General features: G+C 40.6%; 1 protein-coding gene across 1 annotated transcript in view; it reads right to left on the reverse strand.

Moving 5' to 3' along the window:
* Positions 1-11,440: 11,440 nt before the first annotated feature.
* The window catches only part of LOC108706208 (G-protein coupled receptor 54), a 51,798-nt gene continuing 48,252 nt past the window's right edge, over positions 11,441-14,986 (reverse strand). The window contains exons 4-5 of the mRNA XM_018242812.2: positions 12,627-12,865; positions 11,441-12,366 (exon numbers count right to left, since the gene is read on the reverse strand). Coding sequence (XP_018098301.2) covers positions 12,010-12,366; positions 12,627-12,865 — 596 coding nt within the window. The 3' untranslated portion in view covers positions 11,441-12,009. The remainder of the gene's footprint in view (positions 12,367-12,626; positions 12,866-14,986) is intronic.

Raw genomic sequence — 14,986 nt, forward strand, 5'->3', positions numbered from 1 at the left:
CAAAGAGGCTTCATTCGCCCTTCTTCTTCTCCTGCTGGTGCCGGATTTTTCTTTGTTGAAAAAAAAGACGGAGGTCTGAGACCATGCATCGATTATAGGGGGTTAAACAAGATCACCATTAAAAACCGCTACCCTCTCCCCCTAATCTCCGAACTCTTCGATCAGCTAAGAGGGGCCAAGATCTTCACCAAGCTGGATCTTCGGGGTGCCTATAACCTCATTAGAATTCGTAAGGGGGATGAATGGAAGACCGCCTTCAATACCCGAGACGGGCATTACGAATACCTAGTCATGCCCTTTGGACTCTGTAACGCCCCAGCGGTCTTCCAGGAGTTCGTTAATGATATATTCAGAGACTTGTTGGGACAAAGCGTTGTCGTCTATCTGGATGACATTCTTATCTTTTCCAAAGATCTCCACGAGCATCGCTCCCAAGTGAAGGAAGTTCTTCTTCGCCTAAGAAAAGTCTCTTCGCCAAATTTGAAAAGTGCTCCTTTGAAGTATCCTCCATCCCTTTTCTCGGGTACATCATCTCCCAGCAGGGTTTCAAGATGGATCCAGCCAAGGTCTCGGCAATTCTTGATTGGCCCCTCCCCACAAGTGTTAAGGCTATCCAGAGGTTTATTGGCTTTGCCAATTACTACAGACAATTTATTAAAGGTTTTTCTTCCAAGATCTCTCCCATCCTGGCCCTTATCCGCAAGGGGGGTAAACCACAGCACTGGCCTCCTCCAGCCTTGGACGCCTTTGAATCCTTGAAATCTGCCTTTTCTTCTGCACCTATTCTCAGACACCCCGAGCTTCTTCTTCCTTTTTTCCTCGAAGTCGACGCCTCAGATGTGGGAGCTGGAGCTGTCTTATCACAGAGATCATCCTCGGATGGGAAGTTACACCCCTGTGCATTCTTCTCTAAGAAATTTTCTTCCCCCGAGCAGAACTACGATGTGGGGAATCGTGAGTTATTGGCAGTGAAGCTCGCCCTGGAGGAGTGGAGACATTTATTGGAAGGATCCTCCATCCCCGTGACCATCTTTACAGACCATAAAAACCTTGAATTTATCCAATCCCTCAAACGCCTGAATCCCCGACAAGCCAGATGGTCATTGTTCTTTTCCCGTTTTAACTTCATTATCACTTTTCGTCCTGGCTCTAGAAATAGAAAAGCTGATGCCTTGTCAAGAAGTTTTGTTCCTGAAGTTCCCTGTTCCGAAGATCCTGAACCCATTGTACCTCCCTCCAAGATCGTCGCTGCTCTATTTCCCTCCTTGGCTTCACAGATCCTTTCCGCTCAAATTTCGGCTCCTGACTATATTCCTCCTGGGGTTGCATTTGTTCCTCCTGATTGTCGTCAGTCTCTTCTTTCTCAGGCTCACAGTTCTAAACAGGCCGGCCATCCCGGAGTGGAAAAAACTACCGAACTCCTTTCTCGCCTGGTGTGGTGGCCATCCATGAGAAAGGACGTCAAAAACTTCATTTCTTCTTGTACCATCTGTGCCACTTCCAAATCTGGACATTCTCCCCCCAAAGGACTTCTTCTTCCTTTACCCATTCCATCTCGTCCCTGGACTCATCTTGCCATGGATTTTATTGTGGATCTGCCCGTTTCCTCCGGTCACACTGTCATATGGGTTGTCGTTGACAGGTTCAGCAAGATGGCTCATTTCATTCCCCTCCATAAACTCCCCTCTGCTCCTGAACTTTCCAAGCTGTTCATCCAACACATTTTTCGTCTCCATGGCTTTCCTGCCGAGATCGTCTCTGACCGAGGTTCACAATTCGTCTCTAGATTCTGGAGATCCCTGTGCAAAGCTCTCAACATTTCCTTGCAATTTTCTTCTGCTTATCACCCACAGTCGAATGGAGCCGTTGAAAGAGTGAACCAGGCATTAGAACAGTTTCTTCGCTGCCATGTCTCCCTGTGCCAGGACGATTGGTCGGATCTCCTTCCCTGGGCTGAGTTTGCCCATAACAACGCCTTCCATTCTTCCTCACATCAATCCCCTTTTTTCTGTGTATACGGTCAGAATCCATTGGCATTCCCTCAGGATCTTCTCCTCACCAATGTCCCTGCCGCCAACGATCAGGCTGCCCACATGATGGCTATTTGGGCTGCTGTTTCTTCCAATCTGCTGAAGAGCTCCCAGGTCCAGAAGAGGTCTGCTGACAAGAAGAGGATTTCCGCTCCACCCTATGCTCCTGGGGACAAAGTTTGGCTTTCCACCCGTAACATCCGCCTGAAGATTCCGACCCCCAAGCTTGGTCCCAGATTCATCGGTCCCTTTCCTGTCATTGAAGTCATCAATCCGGTGGCGGTTCGTCTTCAACTCCCTCCTGAGATGCGGATCCCAAATGCTTTCCATGTTTCTCTTCTCAAACCTGCTGTATCTTCTTCCTCTTCTCCTTCTCCCCCAGCTCCAGTCCTGCTTGATGGTCACCAGGAATTCGAGGTGAAGAAGATTTTGGACTCTCGTCTTTCCAGGGGCACTCTTCAATATCTCATCGAATGGAAGGGGTTCGGTCCCGAGGAGTGCTCCTGGGTCAGGAGCTCAGATGTCCATGCGCCCATCTTGGTTCGTAGATTCCATAAATTATTCCCTCTCTCCCCTAGTCTTGGTGGTCCTGAGGCCCCCCCTAAGGAGGGGGGTACTGTAATGGAATCTACCTCGGCTTCTCAAGATGGCGTCCAAGATGGCGACCGCCTACCTCACCACATGGCTCTTGCTGGACACAGGTCTATGACCTCACCTCCCTCCCATTCCGGGATTGGTTGTCGGCGACGGAACGGACGCCGGCGTCAGAATCGGGCGCCGGCGTCAAGGCGTCAGCGTGGGGACGCTGGCGTCTGCGTCTGACGCAAGCGCGTCAAAAATTGGCGCCAACCCTGGGACTACTTAAACTCACTTCCCCTTCCACTCCTTGCCCAACTATAGGTTCCTGTTACTGTGTTCCTGGGTGTTATTTACTATATTGATTACTTGTGTACCGATTCCTGCCTGTCTTACGATTCCGCTTGTCTTCTGCCTGGTCTGACCTTTTTGCCTGTATTCTGACGATTCTTTGGATAAAACCCTCTTGTACCTCGAACCTGGTCTGGTCTCCTCTTTGGTCTACACTATTACTGTGCCTTCGGGCCCGTTACACCTTTGTGTCCTGCCTGGGCCTAATAAATGTGAAGCCTGATGTAACAACTCTATGAATCATTGGCTCAGTATTTGTTTCTTGACTTCATGGCCCCTACAACGATTAATAGTGTGCAACTATTGGTAGATCAGAGATCAATGCTTAACAATAGAGGAACATATTTTTATCATGTTCACGGTATAATTTTCTATTTCAAAAATGAATAGTTTGAAAAGTCATACTTGATAATAGTATGGTAAAGGTTTGTGCATTATGATTGATCTCTCCAGACCATAGAGAGAAAAATAAAACATTCTGTACCAATGTATAAAACACGTAGGAGGAAAATAATTATGTGAATAGTGTGTACCGCCTAGTACAAACCAGGGACATAGTAGCTGTATGGCAGTACAAGAATAAAACATGCTTATTAGTGATTCCTCTGTATTTGTAGGTGTTTGAGGAAGCTTTTTAATGAGGTACAAGACATAAAATGATGGGTTGTTATGTTTCAGTTTGATTAATGAGGCTTTTATAGACAGTAGGCATATGTCTTTCTATTTCAACCAGTGTTGAATACTGCATATATTAGTTGATACAGAAACATTTCTTTCAGTAGGTTTTTCCAAATTAGCTCACTTTTACCCCTTTAAAATCACATATTTCTTCCTTTCATTTATTATTAGTAAATATAAATGAATTATAGGAAAGTTTCTGATTCACATAAGCAGAGGTTTATATTTGATCCAACTAGTTCTATATAATGCCACAATTATAAGAACTACCTTCCATCTGTCATAATTATTCCCGTTCTTTTGGTTACAAGAATATTAAGGAAAAACTTTAAATTTGAAGTCCCTTTTGTACTAAGAGTGACTGCAGTTAATAGAGCTTACGTACAATGCTGATTTAATGTTTTGCTTTGTGCTTAAACCAACCAATACATATACCTATGTCTTATAAATAAACATTTTAGCGGATCCCTTTAACACATACTGTTTTCCGTTTTCTTCCCCATCTTTTAGGTTTTGGTTGCATTTTAAAGCATTTGAGATCATTTTAGCTGAGCAGCCTATAATTTTATGCACTTCTTTATATGTTTACCCTCTCCAATCAACGTTTTAATCAAAGTACGCTATTCTTCTGAACAATGTCTGGAACAACCCATTTTACTCAGATTTTCAGAGAGAAATGCGCTATAACCACATGCACAACATTTGCTGCCTTCCTTCATTAAACAAGGGCCGTAATTGACACCTGTTTTTTCTTGAATGACATCACTAATTGAACTCCACACTGCTATTATTTGGAATAAGCTATTATTATTTTGAGCACTGCAATTAATGATTCAATTACACAGAATCAGCAGCATGCATGTCATTACTATTGGGTCTGTTGGTTTTCTATTACTCTACTACAACTGCTAGTAAATTATTTGCCATGTAGAAATATAATGATGGTCAGGTTAGTGATGTCAGACTGCTATTATTCTGATCACAACTTTAAATGGTCGGATGGCATTCAACCCAGGGTACTAAATGAGCTTAACTTTGTGATTGTACACTGGTAAACATGAAGGGCATGGGTAAAATGGCAAAGATCAGAATATAGCAATTAAAGACAGTAGCTATGACTCACATACTGTATGACCTACTATTACTCTAAAATGATTTCCTCATTTATTGACAGATTCAATAAATTTATTGCTAAGCGCCTTCTTTCAGTACTAATGATAGTAACTGCTCAGTAGAAATTACTGAACCTTTGGAAATCAGCAACATTTTGTAATTGGAAACTACAACCCTACAGTGCTCGTAATTTCTAGCAGATCCAGCAGATTATATAACATAACATGAGAAGAAACTGCATTGTCTGATTCACTGCTCTAAAAACCTTCATCTTAATACTTTTTAAAGTTATTTTTCATCATTCCCTTGCTGAAAAGTTAAGGTTTCCATCAGACCACTTGAAACGTCGCTCTTTTTTGTAACAATGTAAGCCATTGTACTGTTTCCTTGACATTTTGCTATTAAATCCTGCACCATTTTAGTATTTGAGTTGCTTCAGTACAGCACAATATTCCAGCTGAGGACTTAACAGTGATGCATACAGTTGCCATACAGTATGTTTATTCTCTAAAAGGTTCAAATAATGAAATTTACTGAAAGTGAAAACATCAGTTCTATTCTGTTAAGAAGACAGAGGTAACATCACTACATATTCAACTGTAACATGGGGCAGAAGTACAATACACCGCTGCAAATGAGAAAAAAATGAATACAAGACACATATTAGCTGATATGAGTATATGTGTAATACATCACATTAAAATAAGCTCTAATTTTATTTAAGGTAATGGCATATTTGGAATTTTTCCGCCACTAAAAGCAAAGGTGAATTTGAATGTGGCAGAACTGATAATCACTTGTCCTACAGCTGACTCTCATATTTCTTAAAAAACAAACAGCGCCATGTGCATGAGTAAGTTTCAAGTAAAAGGAGATGGAAATGTAATTTTCGAGGTCTATTTTCTCTAGAGTTCAAGGGGCACGTAATTTCTAAAGTTCCAGCTGTGCTCCCATTAAGCAGACTGATGGAACAGCTATAAAAAATATCTTTAGTGAAGTACTACAGTCTCATTTCTCCTGAAAACCGATGTATGCTGTTGCTGCCATGGTACCTTATGCAAATGCTCAGTTGGACAATCAAATATTAATCCTGTCAACTTCAAGGGCCAAATGTAAAGTTAGTTTTGTTGTTACTAGATAAAGACATTATTCTATATGAAAGCTCCAAATAAAATCAATTATGAATTTTCCAATATGATGATTTTAAAGGGATACTGCCGTGATTTATATGGTACACTGCAAATAATACACTCTACCATATAAAATCTAATTCCTGAACCAAGAAGTATATATTTTTTACTTGTAATATTCATGTGTTGGCAGCTATCTCAGGTCATTTTGCCTGATCCTGTGCTTTCAGAAAGAGCCAGCACTTCATGGTGGAACTGCTTTCAGGCAGGCTATCGTTCCTCCTACTCAAAGTAACTGGAGAAGTCACAGAGGGACTTTCCTATTTTTTACTATTGAGCGCTGTTCTTAGATCTACCAGGAAGCTGTTATTTTGTGTCAGGGAGCTGTTACCTTCCCATTGTTCTGTAAAAAATGGATTTCGGTGCAGAATTCTGCTGTAGCAGCACTATGAAATGATGTGTTTTGAAAAAAACATGTTTTCCAGTGTCAGAATCCCTTTAAGTCATTGAGTAATTAAATAACTGAACCGTGGAAAACAAATATTTTGCATTTGAAAAGAAAATTGGATTCAACAACAAAATAACAGCAAATGATTCTGGATAATGGAGATATAGCAGAGGAAATGGTTTTATAACATGGTCTGTAATTTTGTTATTCACTGGCACCATATATCATCCATAGGAAGCAATCTGAGAAGAAAATGCAGTTTTGTCTATATGATGGGCTCCTGCCACTAGACAGCTTTTATTTATGACTATGATTACTTTTAGTGACATGCTTAAGGGTGAAATCACAATAGACAGTTTTCCAGCAGTGATTAAACGACAAGGAGAAACAGGATGGCACATGAGCCTTCATCCTGCAAATGCTCTATAGTAAACAATCAATAATATTTGATGTTATATCCATGGTATTTAATGGCAAATAGAAAGGAGGTGTCATTGATCTTTAAATGCCTCATCATATTTCACTTTCACTATGATATCCTTATACCCTCTTCCTGACAATCCACTAACAAGATTATGGCTCCACTAACAAGATTATTGCATTCTGCAGGGCACTTCTGGATATCTTAAAAAATGGTATTTCAGCATCTATAATAAAGACACTGAGAAAACTGAATACATTTCAGGTGTCTAAACCCAAGTGCACAAGGACAGTTCATATTTTAGACTATCAAACGGTTTAACACAGTTTTAGAATAAATGTGTGCATGAAGGTCTATTATTCAAAATATTAAACATTTATTTTCATTGCACTTCCTATTCCATGGAACCTGTTAATATAAACATTTTGCACTTCATAAAAAAATGGGGGGGAGAAGATTTTATATTTCTGGGGTTGGTCTCTACTAGTTTAAAGGGCACCCTTAAGACGGATGATTGCAATTTATCTAAAAATAATCCTGAACTCACTTGATTTTTCTCCAATCCACTGGTTTCGTTTGTTCCCAATCCTAGACCAGTTAGTTTGAAATTTCTCTTTAAGCAGAATCAAAAAAAAACCAAAAGCATGCAGAAAACATGAGTTGGGAACATACACATTTATTCTGGTTTCATTTTACCAATGATGCCAATGATATTTGTAACCATACTGAAATTTCCCACTAGTGAAGACAGTTTTGCAAACATCCTTACAGGAGTGTCTATACTTTTGAGTCTCTATACTTTTTAGTTTGCTGTCTACCTGGTGCTAGGGTTCCGCATGTGGTTGATCGGATAGACAAATTATTGGGTGGGGCTGGGCATGACCCAGCTGTCTTAGTGCATATCGGTACTAATGACAAAATAAATGGTAGATGGAAGACCTTAAAGAATGATTTCAGGGATCTAGGCTCTAAGATCAAGGAAAGGTCTTCCAATGTCATCTTTTCTGAAATTTTGCCTGTGCCACGTGCAAGTTTAGGAAAACAACGGGAGTTTAGGGAGCTAAATGCGTGGCTCAAGTCTTGGTGCAGGAAGGAAGGGTTTGGGTTCCTAGAGCACTGGGCTGATTTTTCCTTGGGGTACAACTTATACAGTCGTGACGGTTTGCACCTCAATGGAAGGGGGTCCGCGGTGCTAGGGGAAAGAATGGCTAAGAGACTGGAGGAGTGTTTAAACTAGGCAAGGTGGGGGGGTGAGATAAAGAATTATGGGGAAGCTAGGGTAGACGGGGCAGTGGGGTTAGTAAGTGGTCATGGGGGAGGAGTGAGGGGGGCATACAGTTTACCAGCTAAGGAGGTCCCTCTGTGACAAGGGAAACAGAGTAATACTAACTTAACGTATAATTCTCCACTAAGTAATGCAAATTTCAAAAGTAAAAGTAGTAATCTCCGCTGTATGCTGGCAAATGCACGGAGTTTGTCAGGTAAAATGGGAGACGTAGTATTAATTGCATGCTCTAAAAATTATGATATAACTGGTATCACTGAGACCTGGTGGGATGAAACATGTGACTGGATTGTGAGTTTAAATGGTTACACCCTTTTTAGGAGGGACAGAGGGATTAAAAAGGGTGGAGGAGTGTGTTTGTATGTAAAGCCTGAATTAAAGCCATGCGCTAAAGAAATAACAATAGCTGGCACTGGTGAGGGTGTAGAATCACTCTGGGTAGAGATTTTGACTGGACAAAAGGTAACAAAAAGAATTCCCATTGGTGTATGCTATAAACCACCTCGTATAAGTGTCGAGTATGAAGCCCAGCTACTCTTGCAGATACAAGTGGCTTCACAGCTGGGTCAAGTTGTTGCTATGGGTGACTTCAATTATCCAGACATTGACTGGGGTAATGGGGTTGCTAAGACAGAAAAAGCTAGTAGGTTTGTAAATATGCTGAATGACAACTTTTTTTTCCAGCTCATTCAAGAACCTACTAGGAATAACTCTCTTTTGGACCTTGTAATAACTAACAATACTGAACTCATCTCTTACATTTGTGTGGGGGAGCATTTAGGGAATAGTGATCATAACATGGTCTCCTTTGAGATTCTGTTGCAGAAGCAATTCTATAAGGGAGTAACTAAAACACTAAATTTCAGACGTGCAAACTTTGACAGTATAAGGGCATCTCTGCAACATATTAAGTGGGAAATGCTTTTCACAGGGTTAAACACAGAACAACAATGGGAAGTCTTTAAAATGCTGCTTAATAAATATACTTGTCAGTATATTCCACTTGTAAGCAAGGAACGTCGTGGCAAAGCAAAACCTTTTTGGTTCAATAGAAGCGTTGGTGTTGAGGTGGGTAAGAAAAGACGTGCTTTTTTATAGGTCCATGGTAAGGCCTCATCTGGAGTATGCAGAAGACTTAGAAGACTTAAATTACTGTTAAGGTTGGGGTTGTTTTCTCTGGAAAAAAAGGCTCTTGCGAGGGGACATGATTACACTTTACAAGTACATTAGAGGACATTATAGACAAATAGCAGGGGACCTTTTTACCCATAAAGTGGATCATCGGACCAGAGGCCACCCCTTTAGACTAGAAGAAAAGAACTTTAATTTGAAGTAACGTAGGAGGTTCTTCACAGTCAGGACAGTGAGGTTGTGGAATGCACTGCCGGGTGATGTTGTGATGGCAGATTCAGTTAATGCCTTTAAGAATGGCTTGGATGATTTTTTGGACAGACATAATATCAAAGGCTATTGTGATACTAAGCTCTATAGTTAGTATAGGTATGGGTATATAGAATTTAATTAAAAGTAGAGAGGGGTGTGTGTATGGATGCTGGGTTTTCATTTGGAAGGGTTGAACTTGATGGACTTTCTTTTTTCAACTCAATTTAACTATGTAACTAACTATGTAACTATAAACAAAATATGCACTGTAGGGAAGTAATATGTAAAGAGGTGGTGTTGCTATCCCTTTCAATATGTTTGAAACTCTATAATAAATGGAATCAACACAAAATTGTGCTGACCCACTGTGGTCTTTCCCTGGGTGTAAAACCCCAAGGGCAGGTAACCTTGACCTAGACTTAGTTTTCCAATTCAAAATGTTGGATTTGCAAGTACCACTAAAATCAATATCTACATTTAAAAATCATACCTACAGGGTGTTGCCTTGGTTTGAGTGCAACACACACGAAAATGTCACGTATGTTAGGCATAAGTTAGACATTTTCAACACATTGCTAAACCAGATGATCATCCCCACATGCTTCAAGTCCACCACCATTGTACCAGTGCCAAAGAAATCTTCAGTAACCTGCCTGAATGGCTACTGCTCTGTTGCACTAATCCCAGTCATCATGAAAGGCTTCAAGAGACTTGCCACACATCAAGAGTACCCTCCCCCGCTCACTGGACTCACTACAATCTGCATATTGGCCAAACAGGTCAACTGAGGATGCCATATCTTCTGCTCTCCACCTCTCACTAACTCATCTGGACAAAAAAGACAGTTATGTGAGAATGCTGTTTATAGGCTTTAGCTCAGCATTCAATACCATAATCCCTCAAAAGCTGAGCGTGAAACTAAACAAACTGGGATTGAGCACCTCTTTGTGCAATTGGATCTTGGACTTTCTGTCAGAGAGGCCTTAGTCTGTTCATATCGGCTTCCAGCACCATCAGATTGAGAACAGGAGCTCCTCAAGGATGTGTTCTTAGCCCGTTGTTGTACACATTGCTGACACATGACTGCACAGCTAGACACAGCTCAAACCACATCATCAAGTTTGCCAATGACACGACTGTGGTGGGGCTCATCAGCCACAACGATGAGTCGGCGTACAGAGATGGGGTTTAGCAGCTGGCGGTCTGGTGCAGTGAGAACAATCTGTTACTGAATGTGGATAAAAAAATAAAAGAGATGATCGTCAACTTCAGGAGAACTCGCCCTGCTCACACACCACTCAACATCAACGGCTCCATGGTAGAGACAGTAAAGAACACCAAATTCCTGGGAGTCCACATCTCTGATGACCTCACCTGGACCACCAGCACCGCCTCCATCACCAAACGGCTCAGCAGCGTCTTCACTTCCTAAGACGACTGAAACCAGCCAGCCTTATGCCTCCCACCCTCACAGTGTTTTACAGGGGCACCAAAGAGAGCGTCCTGATGAGCTGCATCTCCGTCTGTTACAGTAGTGCTAGCGCTGCTGAACGGAAAAGTCTACAGCGGACTGTTAAAGCAGCTGGCAACATCATTGGAGCGGCTCTACCATCACTGCAGGACATCTTCCAACAAGCGCTGTGTAAGATAGGCCTCCTGCATTGCACTGGACTCCACACACCCCTCACACGGACTGTTCATGCTGCTCCCATCCGGCAGACACTTTTGCAGCATTAAAGCCCGAACAAAGAGGCTGCATGAAAGCTTTTTTCCACAAGGGATCAGACTCCTCAACTCACTACCTGCCCTCCCACTACATTCCAGACACACCTGAATTGTGAACTTAACGTTGTGAAATGTTAATTTATTTGCACAATTCTAAAGGTTTACACATATATATTGGTCCCTGGACCTCTCCCATTGACTTAAAGGGCCAGAGTTTGAAATATCTCCAAATTGAATCGAGTTTGGATAATTAACAATTTTGAATTTGACAGTTTTTACTATAAAAAAATGTGAAAATTATAATTCGAATTTTAAATTCAACCCTTAATAAATCTGCCCCTTAAAGTGTAATTTTGCCTGTTTTCAAACAATCAGGTGCTAAGTTCAATTTCTATGCTAACCCGTGGTCTGTCTTAGCTCAGTGACTGGGCTCGATGGAGAAAAAACATATTTACAATTTATCATTAGTTATACAATTCCATCAAAAAGTTGATATTATACAGTATTTTTAGACAATAGTCAAAATCCCCCAATACTTATTTGGCATTTAGATAATTCATCTTATACCAGTTAAGATGATTCATTGTTCTATTTCATTCCAATGCAGCAACTTAATATACCTGCCCATCTTTTAGGAATGTATTATTGGTTGTCATGGTAGTCAAGTAAAATAAACCTTTCAGAAAGGGTTCATAGTCAGGGAAATTACTTCATAAGTCTCACATATGTATATAATATAATAAAATTATGAGGCAGATGTGGTTTGTAGACCTGATTTCATGGTTGCTTCCTCGTGTAAACAATGCCTGATATGACAATATAATACAGTTGTTCCATGTTTGCTGGTCCAATATGAGTCCATTTGAATTTTATGTGCCTGAGGACACAAATTGCATTTCCGTATTCACGTTGGCATTAGCCACTCCAGTACTCCCCACTCGTTGCTTGAAAAGGAAGGGGAAGACCTTATTGAAGGCCTTGCGGAAGTTAGCTCCCATGAAAGCATATACAATAGGGTTGATTGATGAGTTGGTGTAAGACATGCAGTTTGCCCAAATCTTCACTTTGTAGGTGTAGTAGTCCCGTTTAAAGCTGGGACTAAAAGCTTGAAATAGTATGTATAGCTGGATGGGTCCCCAACAGATTGTGAACAGCAGGACGATTACAGCCACCATACGTGATATCTTTGTACGCATCATTTCAGATCTCTCAGCTAGTAGCTGCACCTGTGAGAAAATTAATTAATTGCACACTTGTGGTAGCATTCTGTAATTGTGATACAAGTCTCTACTTTAAACATGAATACGTATTATGGCCCCCTTTTGCATTCCAACTATTTGGTCCTCTAACAAATGTACATAACATAGACTTACCATCCTAATGATATATAATGTAGCTGATAGAATATGTATGAACTATACACAACATATTATTGGAGATTATCTTTTGAGTTCAAAGCCTATCTTTCAAACAGGGAATTTTTTACCTGGTAGCTATTATCGATTGGCTCCACAGACGGACGACCCATCTGGTATACCATGGCAGAGTAACAGACACAGATCGTGATCAATGGCAGCAAGTAGACCACCAGAAAGTTGTAGAGGATGAAAGCTTTCTCATGTGATACCGATGGGAATGATTCACTGCAGTATATCTGTGGTCCAAACCAATAACCTTCTACAAGTTGATTATAGATAGGAACTGGGATAGAAACAATGAAGGAACCTGTGAATATAAAAAAAGAATTGTTATATATGATTTACATGGCATAGCAAGTCAGTCTGAATGCTGTTCTAGTTATTTGAGTGGATTACAATGAACTTTCATATTGTACATGGAGGGCAGAAGTGTGCTTATGGCCTTTACTTTTATATTTGTATTGCTGTTAGACAAAATCTGTAAACACAATAAGGGACTGGATTTATCCCTCCATCATGCCTGTTGGGCATTGCCAGTCCAAGAGGTACTGGTGATCAAGGCAAGTACCTTTTGTCCTGGGGGCCCCTTGCACCACCATTTGCTACAGCAGCAACCCCTGCCCTTTCTGAAATTTAAATAATGCCAAAACAGGCAGGAGTGGACTCTATTATACCATCATTTGGGGGGAGGGTGTTGTGTCCCACCCACCCCCGTCAGCTGTGCTCTAGGCTGTTGGGTGTCAGTGGTTTTGGTTAATAAACTTGCCCTTCTCAATGTAAACATAAGGGATGCCCACTATTCCTACAGAGATGGTACCAGCAATCATGAAACCTTGACAGATTTAGTTAGTCCATCTGTTGAAATCATGGTATGTCTGATGCTTGTTATACCTTGGCCTACGATTAGACACTACTTATGAATGTAATATTTTGGACATACCCTGTTCAACACGGATGCATTAAATTAAGATGTGAAGATTTTATGATTCCTGGTTCCATCTAAATGTTGTGGGGGGAGGAATGGTGTGAGACCTTTTTGATAAAAAAAAAAAAAAAAAATTATATTGCTAAACCTGGGATGTTTCTTTTTATCTTTTCTTCCCTTTCTTTCTAATACAAAACAAAACTAGTGAATGCTAAACCCGTCATGCCATCATGCCATAGCCATCGCATTTTTTCTTATGGCAGATTTTTGCCGCAGTTGCATGAAATAATTTGCAGATGGAGAAATGTGGAATTTCACTGCAAATCCATGCCTGGCGAAAAAATGTGTTCATCACTACTGTTTGGCTACTTGTCTTATCGGTTATATGGACAGAGGCTATGGGCATATTGCTTTGAGATCAGAATAGCAACAGCTATATTATTTAGGCATGGATGTTGTCTACAAATCACATTCTGTAGAATACAAGGTATGGTGGCTTATCAACTTTATGATCATAACTTTGCAACTAAAAACCCCTGTCTTTGTGAACACATGCACTTGCATATATACTGAATTACTTAGACAGGGGCCCAGGGAATGTGCACTGATTAATTTGGCCAAGTCAGTAGCACTTTCATTATACTTTAAAACATTTTTACTCAGCCTTGGGAGTGCTCCCACAACCCCCCTTTTGTATTTGAAATATGAAATTCTATAGAAGCAGTATGTGTCTTTTCAGAAACTCATAGCAATAAAACTCAAATTAACTTTAATTACGCTATAGCCTTAAGAACAACACAATGTCCAAATTGTTTGTTGCACTTCTACAAATTTGCAGTGTGCAGTAGGAGCCCTGTACTTAACACCTGCTCAAGAATAAATATAGGAATATTTAGCCCACCATGTATTTATCTGCTGGCTGTCTTTCGCATGTGGATCCTGGCAAATGCTAGGTTACTGAATAAACAAATGCAGTCTACAATCTAGTATTCTCTCCCAGCCTTTCCAAATAAGATAGCATGATAACACCTCAGTAGACAGTGTTAACAAGCAGAAGAAAGTATTTTGTCTATGCCAAAACACAATGATGAGGAGCACTCATCATACAGTAATTAACTAAAGCTGACTTCACTTTTAATTCGTTGTTTTATAACGATTTAAAATAGGTTGTTGGCATAGGGCTTTCATTAAATCCAATCACATAGCAGTAATTGAAGTACTGATGTGAACAATGTCATATCCTGTTTCCTGATTAAGGATTGTTGTTGCTCATCAGTTTCTCATTCACATATCTCTACAGGACCTTCTCCTCCATAACCCCATGGTATCATTATCAGTTAAACTAAGTGTCCTTGAAATTCTGTGAATTAAATGAAGCAACGACAAGATAGAACATAAAGGAAAGGAGGCTAATAAGAGGATTTGTATCGGGAAGTACAAAATGATATACCTAGAACCATCAACAAAAAAGGTGGTTGTAGTAGTGAGGGGTAGAATTTTGGT

This window comes from Xenopus laevis, chromosome 1S, assembly GCF_017654675.1.
Source record: "Xenopus laevis strain J_2021 chromosome 1S, Xenopus_laevis_v10.1, whole genome shotgun sequence".
Classification (NCBI taxonomy): domain Eukaryota; kingdom Metazoa; phylum Chordata; class Amphibia; order Anura; family Pipidae; genus Xenopus; species Xenopus laevis.